This window comes from Eucyclogobius newberryi, unplaced genomic scaffold (assembly GCF_026437365.1).
Source record: "Eucyclogobius newberryi isolate DKJ021-1_F unplaced genomic scaffold, fEucNew1.0.hap1 SCAF_13, whole genome shotgun sequence".
Lineage (NCBI taxonomy): Eukaryota > Metazoa > Chordata > Actinopteri > Gobiiformes > Gobiidae > Eucyclogobius > Eucyclogobius newberryi.
The window spans coordinates 14,552,888-14,579,918 of NW_027315757.1; the positions used below are offsets into that span (position 1 = coordinate 14,552,888).

A 27,031-nucleotide genomic window follows, 5' to 3' on the forward strand; every position below is an offset into this window, starting at 1 on the left:
TGCTAGCTTTGTGTTGCTAAGGCTCCACATATAAGTTAGCATCAGTGGAAACACTGCGCTTTAGCACGAGATCAAGTCAGAGTTTGAAGACAAATTATTCTTTTGTGTCTTATTTTGTGTTTTGAAGCTTTTGTTACTGATTGTGTTGTCTAGTCGCACATAATTGAAGAAAAGTGCGTATTATACTAATAATAATATTGTTTATTACTTTATTTGGAGGTATATAACCTGTTATATCATAGTTTCACAACGATTAAGAAATAGTTTGTGATAAAAAGTACAAAAATATATGAAACTCTCCAAAATATACACGTAAAAGAAACACATTTACAGACATCACCTTTGATTCAACATAAAAAAGGTATTTTTATTCGCCAAATCATGATATCTGTGAAGTTAGAGGAGTTTTGGCCCAGTTTCAGGATTTACATCCAGGCAGTCAAATTGTAAACCTAAAAAATTGGAAAACTAAGAATTTTTATTGCTTTTATCAAAAATCTTGAATATAATTATGTTTCAGTGAAAATATCCCTGTCAGAGGAACTTTTAAATGATTTCGATGTATTTTTGTAAAGCCCGAAACCACAACAGCCGCGCGGAGGCTTCACAAAATGGCGGATCATCTTAGCAACGGATGGTCAGAAAATCAAACCATCAATAAAAGACTAAAACAGATGAAGAACGTCTCGCGTGGAAGAGGGAATCGAACCCGGAGCCAGAACAAATGTCTTCGATTCACGTCCAGAGCGTGTGATCGTGTGCGTTACATGTGGGCGGTCCTGGTTACAGAAGGGGCCAAACGTCAGACGCGTGTTCTGAGGAGGACAAAAGCACCACATGTTTAGTCCTGACTCTGGCACCAGCAGGAGGCCAGTCCATGTTTAGTTCTGACTCTGGCACCAGCAGGAGGCCGGTCCATGTTTAGTTCTGACTCTGGCACCAGCAGGAGGCCGGTCCATGTTTAGTTCTGACTCTGGCACCAGCAGGAGGCCGGTCCATGTTTAGTTCTGACTCTGGCACCAGCAGGAGGCCGGTCCACGTTTAGTCCTGACTCTGGCACCAGCAGGAGGCCGGTCAATGTTTAGTCCTGACTCTGGGCACCAGCAGGAGGCCAGTCCATGTTTAGTTCTGACTCTGGCACCAGCAGGAGGCCGGTCCATGTTTAGTTCTGACTCTGGCACCAGCAGGAGGCCGGTCCACGTTTAGTCCTGACTCTGGCACCAGCAGGAGGCCGGTCCATGTTTAGTCCTGACTCTGGCACCAGCAGGAGGCCGGTCCATGTTTAGTCCTGACTCTGGCACCAGCAGGAGGCCGGTCCATGTTTAGTCCTGACTCTGGGCACCAGCAGGAGGCCGGTCAATGTTTAGTCCTGACTCTGGGCACCAGCAGGAGGCCGGTCCATGTTTAGTCCTGACTCTGGCACCAGCAGGAGGCCGGTCCATGTTTAGGCCTGACTCTGGGCACCAGCAGGAGGCCGGTCCATATTTAGTCCTGACTCTGGCACCAGCACGAGGCCGGTCCATGTTTAGTCCTGACTCTGGCACCAGCAGGAGGCCGGTCCAGATGATTCAACTGAAGCTTTTTCTACAATAGTTTAAGTATGTTTTTCACTTTGGTCCTTTACGTGCTTTGAAGAGGTCACGCGTGTCCTGCAGGATCCCAGTGAAACAGTTTGAGGCCACTGTGTCTCCATGGAAACGAGAAGAAGGCTCATCCAGGCCAAGTATGGGTCGGGTTTGTGGAGATGCCTGAGAGTCTGGTTCAGAGGAAGCTGTGGTGAATCCAAACACAAACAGACTCAGAAGAGGAAGGAAGACCAGCTCTAGATCTTATCTGGACCATCTACAGACACTCTCTCTGGCCTGTGAGCAGGGCTAACCACTGTGAGCAGGGCAAACCCCGAGACCTGGTTCTAGATCCAAACCCTGAGACCTGGTTCTAGATCCAAACCCTGAGACCTGGTTCTAGATCCAAACTCTGAGACCTGGTTCTAGATCCAAATCCTGAGACCTGGTTCTAGATCCAAACCCTGAGACCTGGTTCTAGATCCAAACCCTGAGACCCGGTTCTAGATTCAAACCCTGAGACCTGGTTCTAGATCCAAATCCTGAGACCTGGTTCTAGATCCAAACCCTGAGACCTGGTTCTAGATCCAACCCCTGAGACCTGGTACTAGATCCAAACCCTGACACCTGGTTCTAGATCCAACCCCTGAGACCTGGTTCTAGATCCAAACCCTGAGACCTGGTTCTAGATCCAAACCCTGAGACCCGGTTCTAGATCCAACCCCTGAGACCTGGTTCTAGATCCAACCCTTGAGACCTGGTTCTAGATCCAGACCCTGAGACCTGGTTCTAGATCCAAACCCTGAGACCTGGTTCTTGATCTGAACCCTGAGACCTGGTTCTTCATACAAGGATCTGAACCCGATCACTTTGAGACTTGGAGCTTTATTTATGTAGAAAAACCAGGAGGACAAAGAAAGTCAAAATATTTGGAGAGTTTAGAGTTTCTGGTTCAGGACATGAACCTGAAGGAGAACACGAGCTGCACTGTAAAACCTGCTGAATCCAGAATATGTAACAGGTTTGATCTGTGTTGTACAGTGAAGGGCAAAACCAGCGATTTATTCTGATCCGACAACAATACTCATTTGCATAATTTACTTTGATTTCCTGAGTCACTGTAAAAACTCTCATATTTTCTTAGATGTTTTCTTGCTGATAACTTCATTCATCATAAACTAAAGCTGAATTTGGGCTTATTCATGTGGCATTTGTAAATTAGAGCTAAAATCCTTCTGCGGTCTAAGCTAGCCGTTTCCCACAGCTAATGCTAACGTTTGTTCAAAAGTAAGATATGAAATTAACAACCAAGTAAATTGTAGAGACTGTCTGATTGTATAATGTGAAGATTGTTTCAGTTTGTTATTCTAATTTGTAGTATTTTCAAATCTTTCATGCCTCAACGGTAGCATTAGCATTAGCATTGAGACACAAACACTTTATAAACACACCAGCGTCATAGGTTTGGTCAAGTATTCTCCTGTTTTGTTTGTTTAACACCACAACTCGCCGATCTTATATATATATTTATTAATTTTAGACGGACATAGAGAAAACCCCATAGAAACAGGAAGTACTGATGCTAACACCGAGCTAGCTTAGCGAAACCATTAGCATTTTAATAAACGCTCGCCAAACAATGCGTCTGATTTCAATGTCCATATCAAATACGTGAGTAAAATAATCGAACAAACACATAAATAAATAGTTCACTTATTTGCTCTAATTAAAAACAGAAGTGAATTAGAAACAGTTTATGTAAATGTTTACGTCTTATTATTAGACTGTACAATTTTGGAGATCGTAGCATTAGCACAGATGGGGCAGTCCAGGAGTTAAACATGTGCTTTTCTTCTTTTCACGCTGCCGTCGTCAGTGTTGCTAAACGCTGCCCTCTTCTTGTGCAAAGTGGAAAAGCACAAAGACTTTATCATAGTCTATGATTCAAACAGTTTTCACGATGGTACTTTACATGTTTGTTTGTTCTGTTTAAAGGTGCACTATGTCACTTTCTGGTGGCCTTGGCGATGTGTTGTTTGTGTTTCCTCATATTGAACATCTTGATTTTGGATTGTAGGTCTGGATTAAAAGCTAAATTAATGTTTCATAATTTAATTTATAAAACCTTAAGTAGTTTTCTCTAAAGTTTTCTCTCTAATTGTTAAATGAACAAATACACAAGTAAAAAGATGGAAAAAATAATAATAATAATAATAAATATAGCCGCAAGCGGCAATGATCGGCCCTCGCCACGCCGCCGCCACGCCGCAAGAGGAGGGGGCGCTAACGCGCCCCAATTGTCCTTTTATTACATCTACTGCTGAATCTGTGACCCTGTCACATCTTCTCCCCCTTTTGTTTTACCATTCAAAAAGCAATTTTATTTTGAATTCTTGGCAAAATGTGTGGCTTTGCCGCACAGACACCGTGACTCTTAGAATAAAAATGTGGATAACTTTTGATGGTCCACCCCTGAAGATGAGTCTCACCAAATTTCAGGTTAATATGTCTAACGCCCTAAGAGGAGTCTGTGAAAGTCTATAGCAATATAATAACAATATATGACATGGGTCTCATTGACTTTTTTGATGGGGATGCCAAAATTGAGTTGTGTGTCAAATTTCATATAATTTCGCAAAACTAACCATTTAATCTCCATATAAAATCTGTAGGGGGCGCTGTGGCTCCAAATTAATGTATTTCACTTCAAGTAGGTTTAGGGCAAAGAGTTCAACAACTGATTCTAATTTGACGCAATTCGGACTTTATCTGCCCAAACGGCAGAAATGTTAAATTTGGGAGATTTCTGAAATTCTTGCTACAGTTTGCGGCTTCGCCGCTCAGAGAACGTGAGAGGTATCAATGTAATTTGGATAACTTTTGATGTCCCACTCCTCAGTAGCATTTTCAGCAAATTTCAGCTTTTTAGGGCCACCGCCCTGGGAGGAGTTCGTAAAAGTACGACGTTTGGAAAAACTCCGAAGTCATGTTTAGCCATTTTTGAAGCAATATGGCCGACATTTGGTTGGGCGGACGGCGTTGCCGTAATAATATTTTTTACTTCTCTTGTCACCATCAACCTCTGCGCCAAATTTCATGATTCTACGATCAGATTTTTTTTGGGTCATTTCCCATCTCTCAATGCATTTCTCTCAATGCTGACGCGCCAATTTTTTTAATTTTAGAAAAAGGAAATAGCCAGAATGTAGAGAGGCACGGTTTTTAGAGGTGTGCTAATTTTTGTGACTTTTCGTCAATGTTCACTGGGTGAAAAATAGGGGGGTTGGTCCCGAGAAGAAGAAGAAGAAAGAAAGAAAGAATAATATTCCGATGAGAAAACAATGTTTCCCATTTTTCAAATATCATGAACTATACATTTTCAGAAAGTGCTCGCGCTTTCCTACCTCATGGTGTGGGTCCCTGGTCACTGACGGGTACTTTCGTCAATTTTGAGTGGGCTCCGCCCACTTTGTGTTTTTGGCCCTCTATACAGTAATAATGTTCAATTTTTGCATTACATGCTTATATGCACGGAACATGCAAGAGATGGGGAACGTATTCGTGAGCTATTTAGCGCAAATGAGTGCTTTAATCCCAATTTAAAGTGCTCGTTTAGTACGTACTTTTGCACGGGCTTCGCCCGTTTACAACGGTAAAGTTCCATTTTCCTACTACTAATTAGTATGCACGGGGCGTGCGTGAGTGAAGGAGTGCGTTAGTGAGTGTTTGGAAGTCGATTTCGTGCGCACTACGTGCGCACTTTCGCAGCCGTGCTTCGCACGGCCTTACGAGATTAATAGGCCTCTCGCCAGCTTGTGGCGCTCGGGCCTAATAATAATAAACAGTTTGATTAATCTAGAAAATATGTCAATTTTCAAATTAACTGTGAAGATATTCATTTATTTCTTTTATAAATGTCCAGTACTATTTCTGTTTCTTTCTTTTTCACGGTCTTTTTTTTTTCCTGCTGCCAAAAGTATTCATCCAGTGTTTCCATCGCAGAAGTTCTAAGTCCCTGATACATAATGATCATGTTGAGTGGAAAGTTAAAGCTAACAATAATTTACGACTTTATTAAATCTCATTCCACTATTTATGGACCGACAATAACGATGGGCGCCTGGCAACCGCAGTATTTCCTTGTGAATAATGTGCTCTTCCAGACGGTTGTTTGGGATTCGTTTGATCACATTTACACTTGAAAATATAAATACTGACACGCACAAAACTCTGTGAAATACTCAAATATAAGTGCATTCGAACTGACCAAGCCGCAGCAACAGAACACGGAATAAACACGTATTAAAGAATTAAATCAGGGTAAAAAACAAACAGAATTCTCCCATTCTTCATTCGTCACAACAAAACGCTCTTCTTCTTCACTTATTTTAAATAGGTTCAGTTCAAAATACAGTACAACGCATGATATTGTGCTTTTCAAACGTACTCTAGCAGACAGTTGTCCCTTAGCGGCGTTAGCATGCTAGCTCTTGATCCACCGGTCGGACAGATGGCTCACTCGCCCAATAATCCCACACTCACAATCGAGATTAGGGCCGCTCTCATCTCGCCGATTACACGCTCCTCCCTCGCGCTCGCCACTGCCACCGCAGCCGCCGCTATCGCCGGCCCGCGCCACGCCCTGACCCCGGATGATATAATCCAACCGCAAATCCGTAGGCGGGATTAAGTTATTATAGGGGAGGTTTGATCGCACAAACAACACTTCGGACGGAGGACGGACGCGAACGAGAGAGGAAATAGGAGAGAGAGAAGGGATTAGTATTAGTATTTTTACCTCGGTCTTTGGACTCCAGGCTCGTCTCGCAGACCTGACTGAGCAGATCGAAGAGGACGGACGAGGAAGAAGCCAGCCAACTGCCCAAGGTTAGACTCACGATGTTCTTTGTTCCATGCCGGGTCTTGTACATGGGTTTTGACTGTACTTTGACTGTACTTTGACTGTCGGATTGTGAGCTTCTGCAGAAAGAGATGTTCGTTCAGACTGCTCAGGACCCCCAATGATTATTCTGCGTTTTCAGCAACGATTTCCAACAGAAAACTCACCGACGTCGACAGATTGTGGAGCGACCGTTGGAACAGATGTTACAATATTAATGACACCGTCAGTATTCCAATAAGGATACTATTTTTCCTTCCGCTCTGGCACTAGAACTAGTTATGATTTGATGTGATTCTGCTTCGGCCCAGGTTTTGTTGAGTTTGAGTTAGTCTTGGTTTAATCATAATTTCTTTGATATTTGTTCATTTTTCAAGGGTTTTGTACACATTTACAGTATACTAATGCGGTGTTACTGATGCAAGTATTTGAGTATTTGTACACAAGTTTCTACTGCGCGAACGTAAAGTAATTTTCAAACACATATCTACAGTATTTGAACTGACTCGGCGGTTTGACCTGATCAGTTTCTTACGGTCGAGCACAAAACAAATACAAATACTTAACAAATCCGTCTTACTGCAGTTTATTGATTGATGAGTACATATAGACCGATATGTTGGCCGATATTTGCAGTTTTTTTGCATATCGCACAACTTAAAGCTGCAGCACAGGACAACGTTGTTCTTTGCTCCCATTTTTCATGAGATGAACTGAATATTCAACTTTTCTATTTGCACAAATGTCCCACATCTTGTTCTCAAATCAGTCTGAATGTGTTCTGGTCAGTGACGGACTGGGATGGACTGTCCAGATCCTTCAACACGGAGCTGACCGCACTCGGACTCATGTGCCACTCGGAGCAATTTGTGTCCACTTCCTCAATGGTCACACCGGACACTGACCTGTCCAGATCCTCCTAATAAAGTGAAACGTGACATTTGAGACTGGCCAGCCCCAGGCACACCAGTGAGGGGGGAGGGATTATTTACATTAATATGAGTTGCTCAGTGAGACAATATTTGAGGGATATTCCAGGTTCTTCTCTTCATTTCTCTGACTTCAGATCGTGAAAAATAGAAACAAAAACAAAAGTGCATTTGTACTTTTTGTTCAGTGTAGTATTTCATACATTTGGTGGTAATTATAAACTTTGACCTTGTATACTCCTCTCTCTAACTCTGACCTCTCTCTGACCGCTCTCTCTGACTCTGACCTCTCTCTCTGCCTCTGACCTCTCTCTGACCTCTCTCTGCCTCTGACCTCTCTGACTCTGTCCTCTCTCTGACCTCTCTCTGCCTCTGACCTCTCTGACTCTGACCTCTCTCTGACTCTGACCTCTCTCTGACTCTGCCTCTGACCTCTCTGACTTTGACCTCTCTCTCTGACCTCACTCTGACTCTGACCTCTCTCTGACTCTGCCTCTAACCTCTCTCTCTCTCTCTGCCTCTGACCTCTCTCTGCCTCTGACCTCTCTCTCTGACCTCTCTCTGCCTCTGACCTCTCTCTGCCTCTGACCTCTCTCTCTGACCTCTCTCTGACTCTGACCTCACTCTGACTCTGACTTCTCTCTGACTCTGCCTCTGACCTTTCACTCTCTCTGACCACTGCCCTCTCTCTGCCCCCTCACAGTCTGCGGCCCCTGGCGGCTCTCGTCCCCGGGGTGGGCCTCGGCGGGCCCCCTGCGCCATGGGCTTCCTGGCAAACTTCCAGGAGATCGACCCGGTCACCCTGAACCTGTGCATCCTCATCGCCAGCTACGTCATCCTCTTGCTCGTCTTCCTCATCTCCTGCATCATGTACGACTGCCGCGGCAAGGACCCCACCAAGGAGTACGCCCCGGACCCGGCGCCCACGCAGTCGCCCATCCGCTTGGTGGTCATGCAGAGCTCGCCCGCCCCCGTGGCACGATGGGACGCCGCCAACATGATCACCACCTACCACGACCACGCCGACTTCAAGGAGAAGAAGTCCACCATGGTCTGAACGCCGCCAACATCAGGCCGTTTCTGGGACGATGGGACTCTTTTTGGAACATTTTTTTCCCACATTTCGAACAGGAATTTCACTGTGTTCCCCGTTTTCCTCAGAAGTTCTGACCTTGAGCTTTGGCAAACCTATCAGTTTCAAGGAGATGAAGCCCACCACGGTCTGAACTTCCACCACGGTCTGAACTCCGCGAGGTTTTCTGAGAACATCAGGCTGTTTCTGGGACGATGGGACCCTTTTTGAAACATTTTCAACAGGAATTTTACCACGTTCCCCGTTTTCCACAAAAGTTCTCCGTTTAGTCTTTACGTTCTGACCTCGAGCTTCGGCAAACCCATCAGTTTCAAGGAGAAGAAGTCCACTATGGTCCGAACTCTGCGAACATTAGACCGTTTATGGGACAATGGGACCATCTTTAGAACATTTTTTTCCACATTTTGAACAGGAATTTTACCATGTTCCCCGTTTTCCACAAAAGTTCTCCATTTAGTCTTTACGTTCTGACCTGGAGCTTTGGCAAACCCATCAGTTTCAAGGAGAAGAAGTCCACCACGCTCTCAACTCTGAAGACATTCTCTGTAAACAATGGGACACGACCGGACCACCGTTTTTATTCTTCATTAAGAACATGAACGGGGTCTTCACCATCACCACCTTCTCCACCATAAAAAGCACGATTGATGGTAGGAAAGTGGCACATATGGCGAGGAGCTTCCATGTTCTCCTTCTAATCTTCCACAAAGCCGTCACTTTCAAGTAGAACATCTCACATCCTCATGGAGAAAAGCGAAAGACCTTTGAAACTAAATCCTTTGTTTTTTTTGTAACTTATAAGAGTATTTTTCTACTGTTTGGTGTTTGGAGCCCCTTCAATGTTAGAGTTTGCCCATGATCCCTGGACCTTTGTGGAGTTTTTGCATGTTCTCCCTCTGTCCTGACACACATCTTCCACTAGAACATGCTCCAGTAAGATCCTGGTTTTGGATCCCAAAAAAATTCTAACCTCACAAGTTTGCAAAGTTCCGCACAAAGAAGATCACGATCATGTAAACTTAAGACATTAGGATATATTATTTGGCAATAAAAGGACAATTTTTCCACGTTTTCCTTGCTTTTGGTGTGTTTTTTAACATTGCTGCTGCTGCTCTCTGGATTATGATATATGTGGATCTACACCGCACCGGACTGGGACGGTAAGTTCTTTGTTATGAGAAGTAAAAATGTAAAAAGAAGTGAATTGGGAGATAAAGTCTTTTCAATGTCACAAAATATGGAAAATCTAAATTTTGCCAAATAAAACTTAATTATTGGATTTGATTATGTTTTAATTTCTTTGGAGATTAGGACAGACGAAATCCTGTTTTCTAGCTTTTACTGACAGGAGGGTATCCGTGTGTGAGTCATGTGACGTCTCTGTGGTCACGTGTTTCAGACGTCACATGATGTTTCCTCTCGATGTCAGAGAGTCATGAAAAACAGAGTTTAAAAGTGAAAAGGAAAAGGGTCGTCGATAGTTTAAGAATACAGAAGCTTTGATCCTTCTCTAGTCGCCCTCCACACCGGACACGCCCTCTGCACCGGACACGCCCTCCGCACCGGACACGCCCTCTGCACCAGACACGCCCTCAAAGCTTTCAAGAGCACGGACTTTGTGTCTGATGCTAAAATATAACACATGGACAGTTGGAAATGAGGCTCCTTAAAACTGTCTAATGTTTATGAGCATAACCACTAGCATTAGCATTAGCCAGCTGGTAACAACCTGACACAAACAGCTCGGCCTCAGTCTGGAGTGACCTCTGCAAGTCCACTGGTCCCTCCTGACCACAATCACACACTTCTGGACACACAGGATCTTTGGATCTTTGTTTTGAGACTTTTTGATGAGACTTCCGTCCTCAAGATGAAAGTAGCAGCTGCAAGTGTCACTTCAGACCCGTGAATAAATGATAAACATTAGCGCAGCAGCAGTTGTTCTGTGTTTTACTTGATTTGGTTCTTTAAGATATCAGGTGGGCTTTACACTAAACAGTCATCGTGGTTGTGGCAGACTTTAATCGTTGTCATGTGTTTCGAGCTCTTTCAGGAGAACATTCCCTCATCTTTGACTCTGATACAGTTTTACCGCTCGCTGCAGTCACTCGCTCTAGAACCACAGTTGTTCCAGCGAAGTGTTTTGCCCAAGGACGACACCGCCGCGGTTCCCATGCTCGTACCCATGCTGTGTGTTTTTCTGCTCCCACGACGTCCCTGTCCCTTGTGTTTCAGGTGTTGTGGACGACGCGATGTTTCTGTCCTGGACTGGCCCGTGTCCAGGGATTACGGCTCAACGTTCGGACCTATTACGTAACTCCAGCAGAACCTCACAGGCCAGGACAGATTTAGATTACACTCGGTTTACAATCCACTGTGCGACTGCGGCAGAGGGGCTAGCCTGCGTTAGCTTTAGCTCCCATGTTAGCTACGATGAGAACCAGGCCTGATATCTGAAGTTTTATTCTTCAGTGAAGTGTTGATTTTATGTCCGATACGGCGCAAACAGCAGAGGAAAAACTACTGGAAACAGATCTTGACGTAGTTTTCTGGTTTTCTTGTGTGATTTATTTAGTATATATATTTGTTCAGAGTAAGTGCAGCTCTTGTCAAGTATTCTCTGACTGTGGTCGGGTTCCATCAGGATTTATAAAACACATTTCATAGTATTTAAACATTCTAAGTGTTTGGAATGGAATAGTTGCGTACATATTAAAGGTGATATCCCATTCATTTTAACGAGGCAGCAAAATAAGAACATGAAGTATAATGTTTGCAGACAGTGCAGACAAATGGCCACTGTTTATATGTTCGTAAAATTTGCCAACCTGTCATAACTTTTAATATACAACATCAACTTTGACCTCCTAAAACTAAACAAACCAAAAAATGTCATTGTCCAATTGTTCTGGCCCGCTTTATTTTTGATGATCCAGCGTAACGTTAGATTTAAGAACTGTTTATTACACAGTCATTAGCGCGTATGGTAATTTCAGCGCTAAGTAACGTTGATACTCTTGTGACAATTGAGGCTGACGCTAACAGAACTGACAAAAGCTTTGCGTTAGCAAAATTAAAGGATGTGAACAGATATGATTTAGTTTTGTCCGGGGTGCGACTTATACTCCAGAGCGACTTATATGTGAAATTATTCGTCATTTTCACAATGACAACCACAAGAGGGCGCTCTAGGCTCTAAGCGACACAGAAGAAGAATCTGCACTTCCTCTACCTCTGGAGTTTGGGGAGTTGTTTAGAAGTGACACAGAGGAAGAAGAATTCTATGGATTTAGTGATTTGGGGTAAAACTGATGCTTTGGTAAACTTGTTAGCATGTTCTTTATGCTATAGTTATCTGAATAACTGTTCATATGTTACGTTAACATACCAGACACTTACCACAGTTCTGTCTGTGCCTCATGTAGCTGAAGGTGTTAGCGTTAGCATACGTACACCTATTCACCATGTTCTCTCATCTGTTATTATTTTAAACTGCATTTCAAGAGGAAATGTTTGAACTTGGTCTTGGATTTATCTCCAGAAATTACGGTAATGCTTTGTCCGTCCAATCACACTGTCTGAATTATAAATCAGAATCCAGACTCGCATTGGGCAGTAGTTTCCCCAAATACTTAATACTCTTACTTGAGTCATTTCTTGGACCGCCACTTTGTACTTCTAATCGAGTAATATTCTTTTTAAAGTAGGGAGTGTCTGCAGAGCCGCAGCGCGCGGCCGAAACTGCCATGTTATTTTTGTGCCGTCTGCGCGCCGCGGCTCCTGAAACTGCGCCGCTATTTGACCGCGTTTTAGCGCCGTTTTAGACCGCGCCGGGTCAAGATTAGGGTTAAAGGTGGTATGGACGATTTTTTCCAGCAATTTTTTTTTATCATATTTCCTCGTGGCGTGAATAAATCATTTGTCCTGCCACGTATCAATCATAAAACGCACCTATCGCTCACCTGCAGCCGCGTGCGGTTCCTCCTCACGTTTCCGCGTGCCTAAGCGCATGAATCTACCATAATATAGTTCCCTCAGTGTACGGGGCAAAATGAAGACGGAGAAAGACAGTTCGAGCTGACGCAGAAGTGGACAGAAATCTACGGGAGACGAGCGATGCGCTCCGTTGCGCTCCGTTGCGCAAATAAACAAACGCAGATGAACAATAACCTTTAGGTCGCCGTGACGTAGCCACTCGCTAATGACTTCTCGTCAGATCGAGCTAAAATAGCGCGGTGCTACGAACGTACGTCTTTCCCCGGCGCTGGCTCCGAATCCCGGGCCAAAGGTCGCGAACTCGTTAGCTTCATGCGGCATTAGCACGGCTCGTCTGCGCGTTTACCGTGTCGGGGGTTTATGCTGCGTCGTGTAATCCTCCCCTTCTGAGAAACGTGACCCTAATCGAGTCCATTCATGAACATGGGACGGCGCAGGATCAAATAACAAGGTCGGGGAGCATTATGTAACGGGCGCGGCGTTTTTCAGAAGACGGTTTGACTCCGGGAAGGTCAATCGCTAAAGCCGTACAAGTCGTTTTGGATGGTTTTCTGTGACCGGATTTGGGTTCTCATCAAGTACCGACAGTTCCATTGACCACATGTGAAGGCCAGAAGAGTTCCTGCTTGATCAGCTGACGGACGGTTCAGAGAAAGTCCAGAAAAAGACGTTTTTTGAGCATTATGGACAACGGCTCTTTTGAAGACATGTTAGGCAGGATGGACTTTTAGGAGCTTTTAACCGTATTATAATAGTTTCATCTTCTCGTGAAACAACTCAAAGTTCTATTGAGAGTGATAAGAACTATTTAGCGGACAAAAGCACGGTCGAAGTCTACGATGAGGAGGCCCCTGGGAAAAGGAAACTATTACAACTGCATATATGGATGTAAAATATGAAAAGAAAAGCTGTAGCCCTCTTATTTACAGTCAAATCAACTCAATCCGACTGGAAATTGGCCTAAAACGTCACATTTTGCCCAATTTCTAGATTTCATTAAAAATCAGGCAACAAATCCATCTGTATCTGTCAAAACCCTGTTCGGTCCAAGAATGTAAAGTTCGGTGAGTGCAGGAGCTGCTTTAAGACCGGATCTTTATGGCAATATGTGAAAAAGAGAGTTCCTTCTGTAGTGTCTTGTTGGAATATTACTGTCTTACTGCAGTATTAAACATGGCGTCCGTTATTTTGGACCCGAGATCCTCAGTCTAGTTCTGAGTTAGTCCGGCCCCTCGCTGACCCCACCTCCTTTGTGACGTTGTTGCGGAAAGAGATCCGAGTGAGTGAAACTGGAGAGTCAGTTTGTGAACGTGGACCTTAAAAACACCACAGACACCGGAGACGCCGCAGGGCAAGTCCAGACCGGGGTTAGACCAGGGTTAGACCAGGGTTGGACCGGAGTTAGACCAGGGTTAGACCGGGGTTAGACCAGGGTTAGACCGGGGTTAGACCAGGGTTGGACCGGAGTTAGACCGGGGCTAGACCGGGTCTAGACCCGGGTTAGACCGGGATTAGACCGTAGTTAGACCGGGTTGGACCGGGGCTAGACTGGGGTTAGACCGTAGTTAGACCGGGTTGGACCGGGGCTAGACCGGGGTTAGACCAGGGTTAGACCGTAGTTAGACCGGGTTGGACCGGGGCTAGACCGGGGTTAGACCAGGGTTAGACCGTAGTTAGACCGGGTTGGACCGGGGCTAGACCGGGGTTAGACCAGGGTTAGACCAGGGTTAGACCAGGGTTGGACCAGGGTTAGACCAGGGTTGGACCAGGGTTGGACCGGGGCTAGACTGGGGTTGGACCGGGGTTAGACCAGGATCAGTGTCCAGATCAATGACCAGGGTTTGACCAGGTTTAGACCAGTGTTAGACCAGTGTTAGACCGGGGTTAGACCGGGGTTAGACCGGTGTTAGACCGGGGTTAAACCGGGGTTAAACCGGGGTTAGACCAGGATCAGTGTCCAGATCAATGACCAGGGTTTGACCAGGTTTAGACCAGTGTTAGACCAGTGTTAGACCGGGGTTAGACCGGGGTTAGACCGGTGTTAGACCGGGGTTAAACCGGGGTTAAACCGGGGTTAGACCAGGATCAGTGTCCAGATCAATGACCAGGGTTTGACCAGGTTTAGACCAGTGTTAGACCAGTGTTAGACCGGGGTTAGACCGGGGTTAGACCGGTGTTAGACCGGGGTTAAACCGGGGTTAAACCGGGGTTAGACCAGGATCAGTGTCCAGATCAATGACTCTTGTTTCCATGATGACGGAGAACAAATGGCCTCACGCCTCAGGGCACCAGCAGAGGGCGCTGTTTCTTTGCAAACTGTGGATTTTACTGTACAGAAATCAGGGCCTGTCCATACGACTATGTAAGAAACAAATCACAATTGTGTTAGTCAGAAGGGCTGTCACTAAAGATTATCTTACTAGTCGATTATGGAAAACAAATATTTATATCTGTAAGTTTCAAGGTTCGACCGTTGCCATAGCAATTAACCTTTTTCAAAACAAAATATTATGACATTTGAATGGGAAAAAGTCCTTAATATGTTGAATAAAACAGGGAGCTGAAACTCATAGATACTTTGTGATTCTTTAGCAAATAAAGACTAAAATCTGGTTGGAGGCTTCTAGATCGAGGATGTTTATGAATAAAATGGCTAAAATTTACATTTTGATGTAATAACGCTGCTGTATTTGTATAAAAGTTCAGCTGAGTATGACCGTTTTCTGCCATGTCCATCCCCAATCTCATCCCCATTTCACGCTTTGCAGTCGTGTCTAATGAAGAGAACAAAAACATCTCAGGTGAAAAAAGAAAGAAAAAAATGTGTATTGTGCAGTTAACGACTAATGATCAAGCTACAACCATAGGAATATGTTTCATAATTGAGACGAAATGAGTTGATTCATCGCCGTTCATTCAGTCTTCTTTCAAGCGCTCCTGGACGAGTTTGAAGTGCATAATATGAACTGAATCCTGCGTTTTACTGACGATAGATGATTCAATAACGAGGTTCGTTTTGGTGCTATAGGCGGGTCCTGGGTCTCTAAGACTGGGTTCAATAGATGCGCTGGCGTTTTGAGATCGTGATATTCTTGATGTTTAGAGCGGATGGCCCCGTTCCAAAGATGTTTCTCCAGCTGCCAGATCAATTCAGCTTTGTTCTACGAGCGAATCAAAATCAACATTTGTGCGTTTGCCTTTTGGATATTTCACGGCAAAGTACAGCGACATCCATGAGGGAAGAACGGGCTTTTCACATCCACTTGGAAGCACGACGTGGACACTTTCTAGAACTGAGAACTTATGGGAGACGAACGAACTACTGACTGTAACTAACTGGACACGGGAGTTCAGGAAGGTCTCTGCGTTTTTTTACTGCGGCGTCTTCTGCATTTTCCACAGTTTTGACAGTCGCTCTTTGTGTGTCATAATAGGCTTTGTGCTTTAATCCTCTGCAAGAACCTGAACTTAAAAGTCTGGAAAAGAACAATAACAAGTGTGATTTCTCTTTACGAGCAAGCCTGAGGACCAAGTTTACAATAATAAGAACATTTTTCTAGAATAATTATATTGTAAACGAGGCTATAAATATTTTCTTTTTTTTTGTTGCACGTATTGTATTATTTGATTACATATTATGTCACCATTATGCTGATCTACTGATACAAATGGCCCTTTTTTAATTAAATTGAATATGACATGTCACTTTTCTAGATTTATTTTGGAATTAAAAAAAACGCTGACGCCGGCTGAGCTTGAAATCAACTATTAGTTATCAAAGTCAATATTGGATAAATCTACAAAAAATACTGTTGCAATTTCTCCCCCTCAGTTTGGCAATTTTGGTGACATTTATGGTACTTCCTGGTTGAACGTGAGCAGTTAATTCCACTTGTACCTAGCAACAATCATGTAAACACGTGCCAAAATCCATATAAATTACACACTGTGATCAGACAAACAGTAATACGCGATGACATCTTTACTTTGTTGAAGTTGCGTATAAATTGCCCGCGCTTCTTTCGATGGAGCGTCGCTCATTGATGACATAGACAGAGGGAACGCAGCGTCTACCTCCTGTCATTTTCCAACTTTTTTCTTCACAAACTGCCACTTGCCTGCTGTAAAACTATGACGCATATTTACTGCACTCAAACTAAGCACTAATTAAAAAAACAAACCATAAAAACCTGTTAAATGCACTTTAAATCCTGCTGTAAATGTCGCAAAGTCAATAAAAATCGTACAAACCCGAAGATCATGCCACTTTCACGCTTCCTCCCCAAACCCGCCTTCCTCGTCTCTGATTGGCCCGCGTGCCGGTTTCCACGTCGCTGATTGGTCGCACGTCGGCCGAAAATCAGTCACTGTTGTCGGCTTGGAGGCAACGTTTGCTCCGGGGTCGTGAACGCCGCTCCGCTCGCTTCTTTTTCGGCTTGTCCCGCGTCCCGGGCCTTTGTTTTGTCACATTTATGGACACTTTGGATGAAAACGCGTGGGAATGAGCAGTGTTTATCGCATAATGGTGCTGAGGAAACGACGAAAAGCGCGAGATTGTTGTGGGACGCTGCGATGCTAAGTCGAAGCTAACGCTAACCTTTCTTTTTTTTTTATTATTCAATTTTTGTTTGCTTTCTGTACATTCAATTGTGCATTCGGCTCTTTTTAACCAGTTTTTTTCTGGCTGGCAATTTTTTGTGTGTTATTTTGGTTGTAAAAGGCCCAAACATGAAGCGAATAAACAGCTTCAATAGGTGCGTATCAGTGCGCATGCGTAATGAGTTATTATGACGCTGTAACGGTCTTTATTGTTTGAAAAGATAAGATAAGATAATCCTTTATTGTGTTTTTGTTCAGTTAATCGCTGAGAATATGAGGACTTTTTTAAGATGAATTTCAGCTGTCAAGATCTGACAGGAATGTAAAAGAGTTTCTTTATCCTGTTTTAAAGATTTGTTTTCTGGCCCAAATGCTTAATTTGACAGGACAGTTGTCGTGTGAAATGGGGAGAGGGAGTGGAAAGACATTCGGCAAAGGTCGAGGTCACCACAGTGGTAACGACAGTACCAGAAAACAGTTACTCTAAATTAGTTTTCTGAATATGTTCTGCACATTTTCTGCACGTGTTCAGTTACTTTATTTAACCAGGTGCAATTCAAATGTTTATTATATGTATTGTTGTCATTGTCACTTGCAAATGTTTGTGGTTCTGCTGAAGTCACAGACAGACGCAGTCACAGAGAGACAGAGACAGAGACAGAGACAGTGACAGTGACAGTTCCTTTGTATTGACCCGATGTTTTGCTGCCGCAGGTTCATGAACAGACGAGCGTCCGCAAACTGCCGTTACCAGCCGACCTGCTATGAGCACGCCGCCAACTGCTACACGCACGCCGTAAGTCACGCCGCCAACTGCTACACGCACGCCGTAAGTCACGCAGCGCCGCTGACTGCTACATACACGCGGTAAGTCACGCCGCCAACCGCTACACGCACGCCGTAAGTCCGACGGGAAAGTACAGCTTCAAACACCGTGGAAACGCTCAGCACGTGATCGGGCCGAACAATCGTGGTTTTCAGTTCTGTTTCATCTCATAAAAAGCAAATGAAAATGGACACACTAAAGTCTGAACTCTACTTTTGTCGACAACAAATTAAAAGTTGACCATAAAAAGCACAAAGAGGAGATGCTCGCTCTGGATTTAAATTAAATCACTGACTAAGACTTGAAACCACAGTAAATAAAAAACAACCTTTTAATGAATGATTTTATTAAGCATATTCTCTAATATAAATCTCTAAAATAATTGTTTGTTGTGCTAAAATACACTGACTGATGTCCAGTCAAATAAGTAAGATATTGTGTCTATTATTCATCTTTTATACAAGAAATGACATCCGTTTTGTACCGAATTTCTTGGGGGGGGGGGACACCCAGACCCCCCTTGACCTTGTAACTCTTACATTGTCTTATCATGCCTGTTGTCTTGCGCTCCAGTTGCTGATCGTGCCGGCCTTCGTGGGCATGGCTCTGCTTCACCGACTCTCCGACACGTCGTGGGAGAGAATCACGGCGGTGGTCTACGGTCTGGGCCTCTGCGCACTCTTCCTCGTGTCCACCGTGTTCCACATCATCACCTGGAAGAAGAGTCACATGAGGTCTGAGCCACAATCACTGAGCCTTTGTTTAGTGTCATTGGGTTTGAACTGGTGGTTCTTGTTCTCTCCATGCGCCTGTGCCGTCCTGCTGTAAATGTGTTAGAAGTTAGAAGTGTTTTCTTTGTGTTGAAGGTCCATGGAGCAGTGCTTCCACATGTGCGACAGAGTGGTCATCTACTTCTTCATCGCAGCCTCCTACACGCCCTGGTCAGAAATCACAAACGCAACCAAAACACGTCTGAAATAACATCCCAAACGGGTGCAAAAACAAGCGCCAAGACATGCCCCAAAACACATCTTATACTTGTCCAAAACACACCCATAACATCCAAAAACACATCCAAAAGACACCCCAAAACACATCCAAAAGACACCCCAAAACACATCCAAAAGACACCCCAAAACACATCCAAAAGACACCCTAAAACACATCCAAAAGACACCTCAAAACACATCCAAAAGACACCCCAAAACACATCCAAAAGACACCTCAAAACACATCCAAAAGACACCCCAAAACACATCCAAAAGACACCTCAAAACACATCCAAAAGACACCCCAAAACACGTCCAAAAGACACCCCAAAACACATCCAAAAGACACCCCAAAACACATCCAAAAGACACCCCAAAACACATCCAAAAGACACCCCAAAACACATCCAAAAGACACCCCAAAACACATCCAAAAGACACCCCAGAACACATCCAAAAGACACCTCAAAACACATCCAAAAGACACCCCAAAACACATCCAAAAGACACCCCAAAACACATCCAAAAGACACCCCAAAACACATCCAAAAGACACCTCAAAACACATCCAAAACACATCCAAAAAACACCTCAAAACACATCCAAAAGACACCTCAAAATACATCCAAAAGACACCTCAAAACACATCCAAAAGACACCCCAGAACGCATCCAAAAGTCACCCCAAAACACATCCAAAAGTCACCCCAAAACACATCCAAAAGACACCTCAAAACACATCCAAAAGACACCTCAAAACACATCCAAAAGACACCTCAAAACACATCCAAAAGACACCTCAAAACACATCCAAAAGACACCTCAAAACACATCCAAAAGACCTCCCAAAAGACACCTCAAAACACATCCAAAAGACACCCCAGAACACATCCAAAACACATCCAAAAGACACCTCAAAACACATCCAAAAGACACCTCAAAACACATCCAAAGACACCTCAAAACACATCCAAAAGACCTCCCAAAAGACACCTCAAAACACATCCAAAAGACACCCCAGAACACATCCAAAACACATCCAAAAGACACCTCAAAACACATCCAAAAGACACCTCAAAACACATCCAAAGACACCTCAAAACACATCCAAAGACACCTCAAAACACATCCAAAAGACACCCCAGAACACATCCAAAACACATCCAAAAGACACCTCAAAACACATCCAAAAGACACCCCAGAACACATCCAAAAGACACCTCAAAACACATCCAAAAGACACCTCAGAACACATCCAAAAGACACCTCAGAACACATCCAAAAGACACCTCAAAACACATCCAAAAGACACCTCAAAACACATCCAAAAGACACCTCAGAACACATCCAAAAGACACCTCAGAACACATCCAAAAGACACCTCAAAACACATCCAAAAGACACCTCAGAACACATCCAAAACACATCCAAAAGACACCCCAAAAGACACCCCAAAACATCCAAAAGACACCCCAAAAGACACCCCAAAACATCCAAAAGACATCCCAAAACACATCCAAAAGACACCCCAAAAGACACCTCAAAACACATCCAAAAGACACATCCAAAAGACGCCCCAAAACACATCCAAAAGACACCCCAAAAGACACCTCAAAACACATCCAAAAGACATCCCAAAACACATCCAAAAGACACCTCAAAACACATCCAAAAGACACCTCAAAACACATCCAAAAGACACCTCAAAACACATCCAAAAGACACCCCAGAACACATCCAAAACACATCCAAAAGACACCCCAGAACACATCCAAAACACATCCAAAAGACACCCCAAAACACATCCAAAAGACACCCCAAATTATCCAAAAGACATCCCAAAACACATCCAAAAGACACCCCAAAACACATCCAAAAGACACCCCAGAACACATCCAAAAACACATCCAAAAGACACCCTAAAACACATCCAAAAGACACCCCAAAAGACACCTCAAAACACATCCAAAAGACACCCCAGAACACATCCAAAAGACACCCCAGAACACATCCAAAAACGCATCCAAATGACACCCGAAAACGCATCCAAAAACACGCCCCAAGAAATGCCCCAAAACACATCTAATAACATCCATACACATCCAAAACACATCTCAATGCAGCATTTCCACTATAAACACAGCGTTCCCATGGTAACCGCATCATCTCTCTCTGTTGGCGTCTCAGGCTGAACCTCCGCGAGCTCGGGCCTCTTGCGTCTCACATGCGCTGGTTCGTTTGGCTCATGGCGGCGGCAGGAACCATCTACGTGTTCAACTACCACGAACGGTACGACCCACAGCGCTTAACGGGTTTATTAGGCCCGAGCGCCACAAGCTGGCGAGAGGCCTATTAATCTCGTAAGGCCGTGCGAAGCACGGCTGCGAAAGTGCGCACGTAGTGCGCACAAAATCGAGCGCGAAGCGCTCGCCCACTTCCAAACACTCACTAACGCACTCCTCCACTCATGCACGCCCCGTGCATACTAATTAGTTGTAGGAAAATGGAACATTACCGTTGTAAACGGGCGAAGCCCGTGCAAAAGTTCGCACTAAACGAGCACTTTACATTGGGATGACGACCGCGAAGCGGTCGTCATCCCCATATAAAGCACTCATTTGCGCTAAGTAGCTCACGAATACGTTCCCCATCTCTTGCATGTTCCGTGCATATAAGCATGTAAGGCAAAAATTGAACATTATTACTGTATAGAGGGCCAAAAACACAAAGTGGGCGGAGCCCACTCAAAATTATCGAAAGTACCCGTCAGTGACCAGGGACCCACACCATGAGGTAGGAAAGCGCGAGCGCTTTCCGAAAATGTATAGTTTATGATATTTGAAAAATGGGAAACATTGTTTTCGCATCGGAATATTATTCTTTCTTTCTTTCTTTCTTCTTCTTCTCGGGACCAACCCCCCTATTTTTCACCCAGTGAACATTGACGAAAAGTCACAAAAATTTGCACGCCTCTAAAAATCGTGCCTCTCTACATTCTGGCTATTTCCCTTTTCTAAAATTAAAAAAATTGGCGCGTCAGCGCCCCCAAATGTACCAAAAATGCATTGAGAGATGGGAAATGACCCAAAAAAAATCTGATCGTAGAATCATGAAATTTGGCGCAGAGGTAGATGGTGACAAGAGAAGTAAAAAATATTATTACGGCAACGCCGTCCGCCCAACCAAATGTCGGCCATATTGCTTCAAAAATGGCTAAACATGACTTCGGAGTTTTTCCAAACGTCGTACTTTTACGAACTCCTCCCAGGGCGTTGGCCCTAAAAAGCTGAAATTTGGTGAGAATGCTACTGAGGAGTGGGACATCAAAAGTTATCCAAATTACATTGATACCTCTCACGGTCTCTGTGCGGCGAAGCCGCAAACTGTAGCTAGAATTTCAGAAATCTCCCATATTTAAAATTTCTGCCGTTTGCGCAGATAAAGTCCGAATTGCGTCAAATTAGAATCAGTTGTTAAACTCTTTGCCCTAAACCTACTTGAAGTGAAATAAATTCATTTGGCGCCACAGCGCCCCCTACAGATTTTATATGGAGGTTAAATGTTTAGTTTTGCGAAATTATATGAAATTTGACACACAACTCAATTTTAGCATCCCCATCAAAAAAGTCAATGACTCATGTCATAATTGTTATGGCGTTGCCGTAACGATGACCGAAACCTTTCATGTTATTCCAATGGGGAAATCGCCAGAACATGTTTACACTTTAGACTTTCACAAACTCCTCCCAGGGCGTCAGCCCTATTAACCTGAAATTTGGTGAGACTCATCTTCAAGACCATCAAAAGTTATCCACATTTTCATTCAAAGAGTCACGGTGTCTGTGCGGCAAAGCCGCACATTTTGCCAAGAATTCAAAATAAAATTGCTTTTTGATGGTAAAACAAAGGGGAGAAGATGTGACAGCGTCACAGATTCAGCAGTAGGCGTAATAAAAGGACAATTGGGGCGCGTTAGCGCCCCCTCCTCTTGCGGCGTGGCGGCGGTGTGGCGGCGGCGTGGCGGCGGCGTGGCGAGGGCCGATCATTGCCGCTTGCGGCTATATTTTTATTTATTTTGCTTGTCATGTCTCCCTCTGAATGCAGTGTAGGAAAGAACAACAAGCGACTATTTTAAATTTCAACTTGAGCGCCCTCTTGTGGTTGCCAGTGTGAAAATAAAGAATAAAGCGGGTTCCACACCGCCGCGGCCGAAGCGTCCAGTTTACGTTCAAAGTCTATGGTAAACGCGCGTCGAGCACGTAGTGCGTTATCCGCGGCACGATTTCTTCGTTTTTGCAGCGCGATTGGTGCGTTTTTTTACGCTCTCGGCGCTTTGAACGCGCGTATGAGCCGGCCGAGGCGACGAAAGAGGCTTACGCGACGCGTTCAGATATGTTGAGGTCTCTGCAGCTGAAGCGTAGCAGCCGCCGCAGCAGCCAATCAGAGCTGACGCTCCAGTGACGTACGTACGTACGTACTGCCCCTCGCATTTCCGGTATTCCCCGTGGAATTCCAGTGGCCGGGGCTTCGAGAGCGTGCGTCTGGTGCGTAAACCTTTCAAATGTACACGCGCTCAAATTCTGCGTCGGGCGCGATTAGGCAGGGGCGGTCTGTACGTAGCTTTACATCACATATAAGTCGCTCGCGAGTATAAGTCGCACCCTGCGACTTATAGTCCGGAAAATACAATAATTAAAATGAAAAATGATTTTGAGCTCAACATTAGTATTTGTCTGTTTTTAAATAATCAAACTGTGTAAACGTTGAAGCCGCTCAGATGTCACTGATAAACCCCGCCTTCTAAAGGTTCTACACTTTAAAGGAACGGTCCCAGTGCCGGTGTTTTGTCCTGGTTGATGGTTCCAATCTCTAACCTCATTGCTGGACATGAACTTTGAGGTGTTGGTTTCACATTTGGTGTTGTGTGTTGCAGGTACAAACTGGTGGAGCTGGCCTTCTACCTCACCATGGGCTTCTCCCCAGCGTTCGTCGTGACCTCCATGGTAAAACTCTCCTCGCTCTCTCGCTTTCCTCTTTCTCTCTCCTCTTTCCTCTTTTCTTTTTCCTCTTTCGCTTTCCTCTCACGTCTTTCTCTTTCCTCTTTCCTCTCACGTCTTTCCGCTTTCTCCTTTCTCTTTTCTCTTTCCTCTTTCCTCTTGGTAAATGTGACAATGAGGAAGTGCAGAACAGGAAGATGACTTTAAAAACTCTGAGGAAAAGACGAGATTGCGTCAAAACTAAACTAAAAAACGATGAAATCCAACACGTAATCAACACTTTTATTATTCAAAAAGCTTTTATTTTAAAGTTTTATCTTGCCTTAAGAATGAACAAATATAGATTATTTATTCATCTGTTCCTCCTGGAGGTCCCTTAAACGGGTTAAACTGGTGAGATATTTGTCATTTTATAGAGATTTTTTAAGGGAGTGTCTACAGAGCTGCGGCGCGCGGCCGAAACGACCATGTTATTTTGTGCCGCGGCTCCTGAAACTGCTGCACTATTTGACCACGCCGTTTTAGACCGCGCTAGGTTAAGGTCAGGGTTAGGGCTAGGGTTAGGGCTAGGGTTAGGGTTAAGGTTAGGGCTAGGGTTAGGGTTAAGGTTAGGGCTAGGGTTAGGGTTAAGGTTAGGGTTAGGGTTAGGGTTAAGGTTAGGGTTAAGGTTAAGGTTAGGGTTAAGGTTAAGGTTAAGGTTAAGGTTAGGGCTAGGGTTAGGGTTAAGGTTAAGGTTAGGGTTAAGGTTAAGGTTAGGGCTAGGGTTAAGGTTAGGGCTAGGGTTAGGGTTAGGGCTAGGGTTAAGGTTAGGGCTAGGGTTAGGGTTAAGGTTAGGGTTAAGGTTAAGGTTAGGGCTGGGGTTAAGGTTAGGGCTAGGGTTAAGGTTAGGGCTAGGGTTAAGGTTAGGGCTAGGGTTAGGGTTAAGGTTAGGGTTAAGGTTAAGGTTAGGGCTGGGGTTAAGGTTAGGGCTAGGGTTAGGGTTAAGGTTAGGGTTAAGGTTAAGGTTAGGGCTAGGGTTAGGGTTAGCCATGAGGCTATATGGCAGTGGGTTAGGGTTAGGGGTGACATAAAGTGACATTAGATGAGTTTTGGCCCAGTGTTTGCTGGGTAATTTCAGTTACAAACAGGAAGTGAAATTATAAACCTGAAAATGTGCTGTGATGACATTTTTATAATTTTTGCTAAATTCAAAACATGTGTATCTTAACTGCATTTTAGTTCAGTGAGTGGTTTAACCTGTAGGAGGCGCTTTAAACAGGCGAGATATTTTCCGATCACGACACACAAAGAGGAGTAAATGTGTAACGCTCCTCTGGCGTTTCAGTGATTATGAAACGCTGATAATCTCGAGTGGATTTAGATAAACGTAAAGCGCAGTCGCCACAGCAACGGTCAAAGTGCAGCTGTGAGGGAATGTTCCGCACTGATAAAGAATCAATGGTTCTATAAAAGAGCTCCGGTCAGCAGGAAAGACTGTCCAAGCGTCTTTTCTCGCTCTCATTTCAAATAAAGTCAAATGAATGAAATCTCATATTCTGAAGAAAAAACTTTAAAAGTATTACAAATTTTCATCGCAGAAATAAGGCCTTTTATTTGTAAAAACGATCAGAATTACACAACATTGAATATTGAATTACACATAATTGAATATTATTCAGGACGTTTAAATCTGAAAAATGGACAGAGCAGGTGTAAATGTTTGTCTTCATTTTGTTCGACCAAAGAAATTAGTCTTATTTCATTTTGTTCCTTTTTTGAGTTTTTCATGCTTTTGATGAGCTTCATGTCACAGCCCTGAGGACGCCACGCTGCCTTTACCGTAGTGTTCAGACTATAGAGCGCTCCTGAAAAATGAGCCACCAACCAAATGTACAAAGAAACAAATACATTTTACATATACATCAACGGGAGGCGTGTCCTAGGGAGGCGTGTCCCAGAGAGGCATGTCGCAGAGGAGGCGTGTCCAGAGGAGGCGCGTCCAGAGGAGGCGCGTCCAGAGGAGGCGCGTCCAGAGGAGGCGCGTCCAGAGGAGGCGCGTCCAGAGGAGGCGCGTCCAGAGGAGTCGTGTCCCGGGAAGGCGCGTCCCTGAGAGGCGTGTCCAGAGGCGTGTCCTGACAAACGCATGTTCAAACCTGCCGCTGTGTCCCCCGCAGAGCAACACAGACGGCGTGCAGGAGCTGGCGTGCGGAGGTCTCATTTACGTTCTGGGCGTGTTCTTCTTCAAGAGCGACGGCGTCATCCCCTTCGCTCACGCCATCTGGCACGTGTTTGTGGCGCTGGCGGCCGCCGTACACTACTACGCCATCTGGAAGTATCTCTACACCAGCCCACCGGGGTCCGACACGCCGCGCCAGACGTGACCCCTCCCCCCGCGGGGCCCCGGGCGGTCCACGGCGTGAGGGTCCGGTGTGAAGCGAGGCCCCGGGCGGTCCATGGCGTGAACGCGAGGCCTCGAGTGATCCACGGCGTGAACGCGGGGCCCCGGGCGGTCCACGCCGTGAACGCTGGGCCCTGGCGCCGTTAAAGATCAAAACTGACAGAATAAACTAATGTGACGCGGCCGTGAAAAGATCGTATTCCATTAAAATCTAATCTCTTTAAACTTCAGTATTAGAGAATGACTTGTGTTCAGTCTAAACTAAGAGATGAATAAATTGTCCAAAACGATTAAAACACCAGAAAAATATATAATGATGATAATAGTAATCAGGACGAGCCATAAAAAAGTAGATTTATGTTAAAAAATGTCATGATATTTCTGACATTTCAGTCTAAATTTTAGAGATTCTTTCCATCTGCCAAAACCTAAACTGTGAAATTTGTGGTACAATTTTACAAAAAGATTTAAATAAATCTTCTCTAGAAAAAGAAAACATTTATTCGCTCAGTGTTTTAGATTAAATCAGTTTATTTAATCTAAAAACATCAGACTGAAATAAAATTCAAATGTATTTCGAAAGTTAAATAAATCTTAACATTTGCCTTTTATATTGGTCACATTTTTGTAACTTTAAATGTTAAACAAAAGACACTTGAATAATGTGTTTAATCATTTCTCGTTTGGTGTTTGTTTTGACGATTCTGGAGTAAACCCAATCATGATAAATAATAATGAAATAATTAAGTTTTGTCAAATCG

General features: G+C 44.3%; 2 protein-coding genes across 3 annotated transcripts; both read left to right on the forward strand.

Moving 5' to 3' along the window:
- Positions 1 to 6,364: 6,364 nt before the first annotated feature.
- On the forward strand, positions 6,365 to 8,454 carry LOC140357610 (small integral membrane protein 36-like). Its single transcript, XM_072442123.1, has 2 exons — positions 6,365 to 6,452; positions 8,098 to 8,454. The coding sequence occupies exon 2, from the start codon at positions 8,155 to 8,157 to the stop codon at positions 8,449 to 8,451; it is 297 nt and encodes a 98-aa protein (XP_072298224.1). The 5' UTR covers positions 6,365 to 6,452; positions 8,098 to 8,154; the 3' UTR covers positions 8,452 to 8,454.
- A 1,100-nt stretch (positions 8,455 to 9,554) lies between these two features.
- Positions 9,555 to 26,278, forward strand: mmd (monocyte to macrophage differentiation-associated). 2 transcript variants are annotated; one of them, XM_072442124.1, is made up of 7 exons: positions 9,555 to 9,647; positions 17,797 to 17,878; positions 18,482 to 18,642; positions 18,775 to 18,849; positions 21,084 to 21,185; positions 23,830 to 23,899; positions 26,047 to 26,278. In XM_072442124.1, the coding sequence occupies exons 1-7, from the start codon at positions 9,610 to 9,612 to the stop codon at positions 26,251 to 26,253; spliced, it is 735 nt and encodes a 244-aa protein (XP_072298225.1). In that variant the 5' UTR covers positions 9,555 to 9,609; the 3' UTR covers positions 26,254 to 26,278. The 2 variants fall into 2 exon arrangements, with proteins under 2 accessions (XP_072298225.1, XP_072298226.1); XM_072442125.1 differs by lacking the exon at positions 9,555 to 9,647 and adding an exon at positions 17,158 to 17,237 and having other exon boundaries at positions 26,047 to 26,276.
- Positions 26,279 to 27,031: the final 753 nt, after the last annotated feature.

Coding starts and splice junctions, on each gene's coding strand:
- LOC140357610 (XM_072442123.1), top strand. CDS start 8,155: ATGGGCTTCCTGGCAAACTTCCAGGAGATCGACCCGGTCACCCTGAAC.
- mmd (XM_072442124.1), top strand. CDS start 9,610: ATGATATATGTGGATCTACACCGCACCGGACTGGGACG. Junction 17,879..18,481: donor CCAACTGCTACACGCACGCC/GTAAGTCACGCC, acceptor CTTGCGCTCCAG/TTGCTGATCGTGCCGGCCTT. Junction 18,643..18,774: donor TGGAAGAAGAGTCACATGAG/GTCTGAGCCACA, acceptor TTTGTGTTGAAG/GTCCATGGAGCAGTGCTTCC.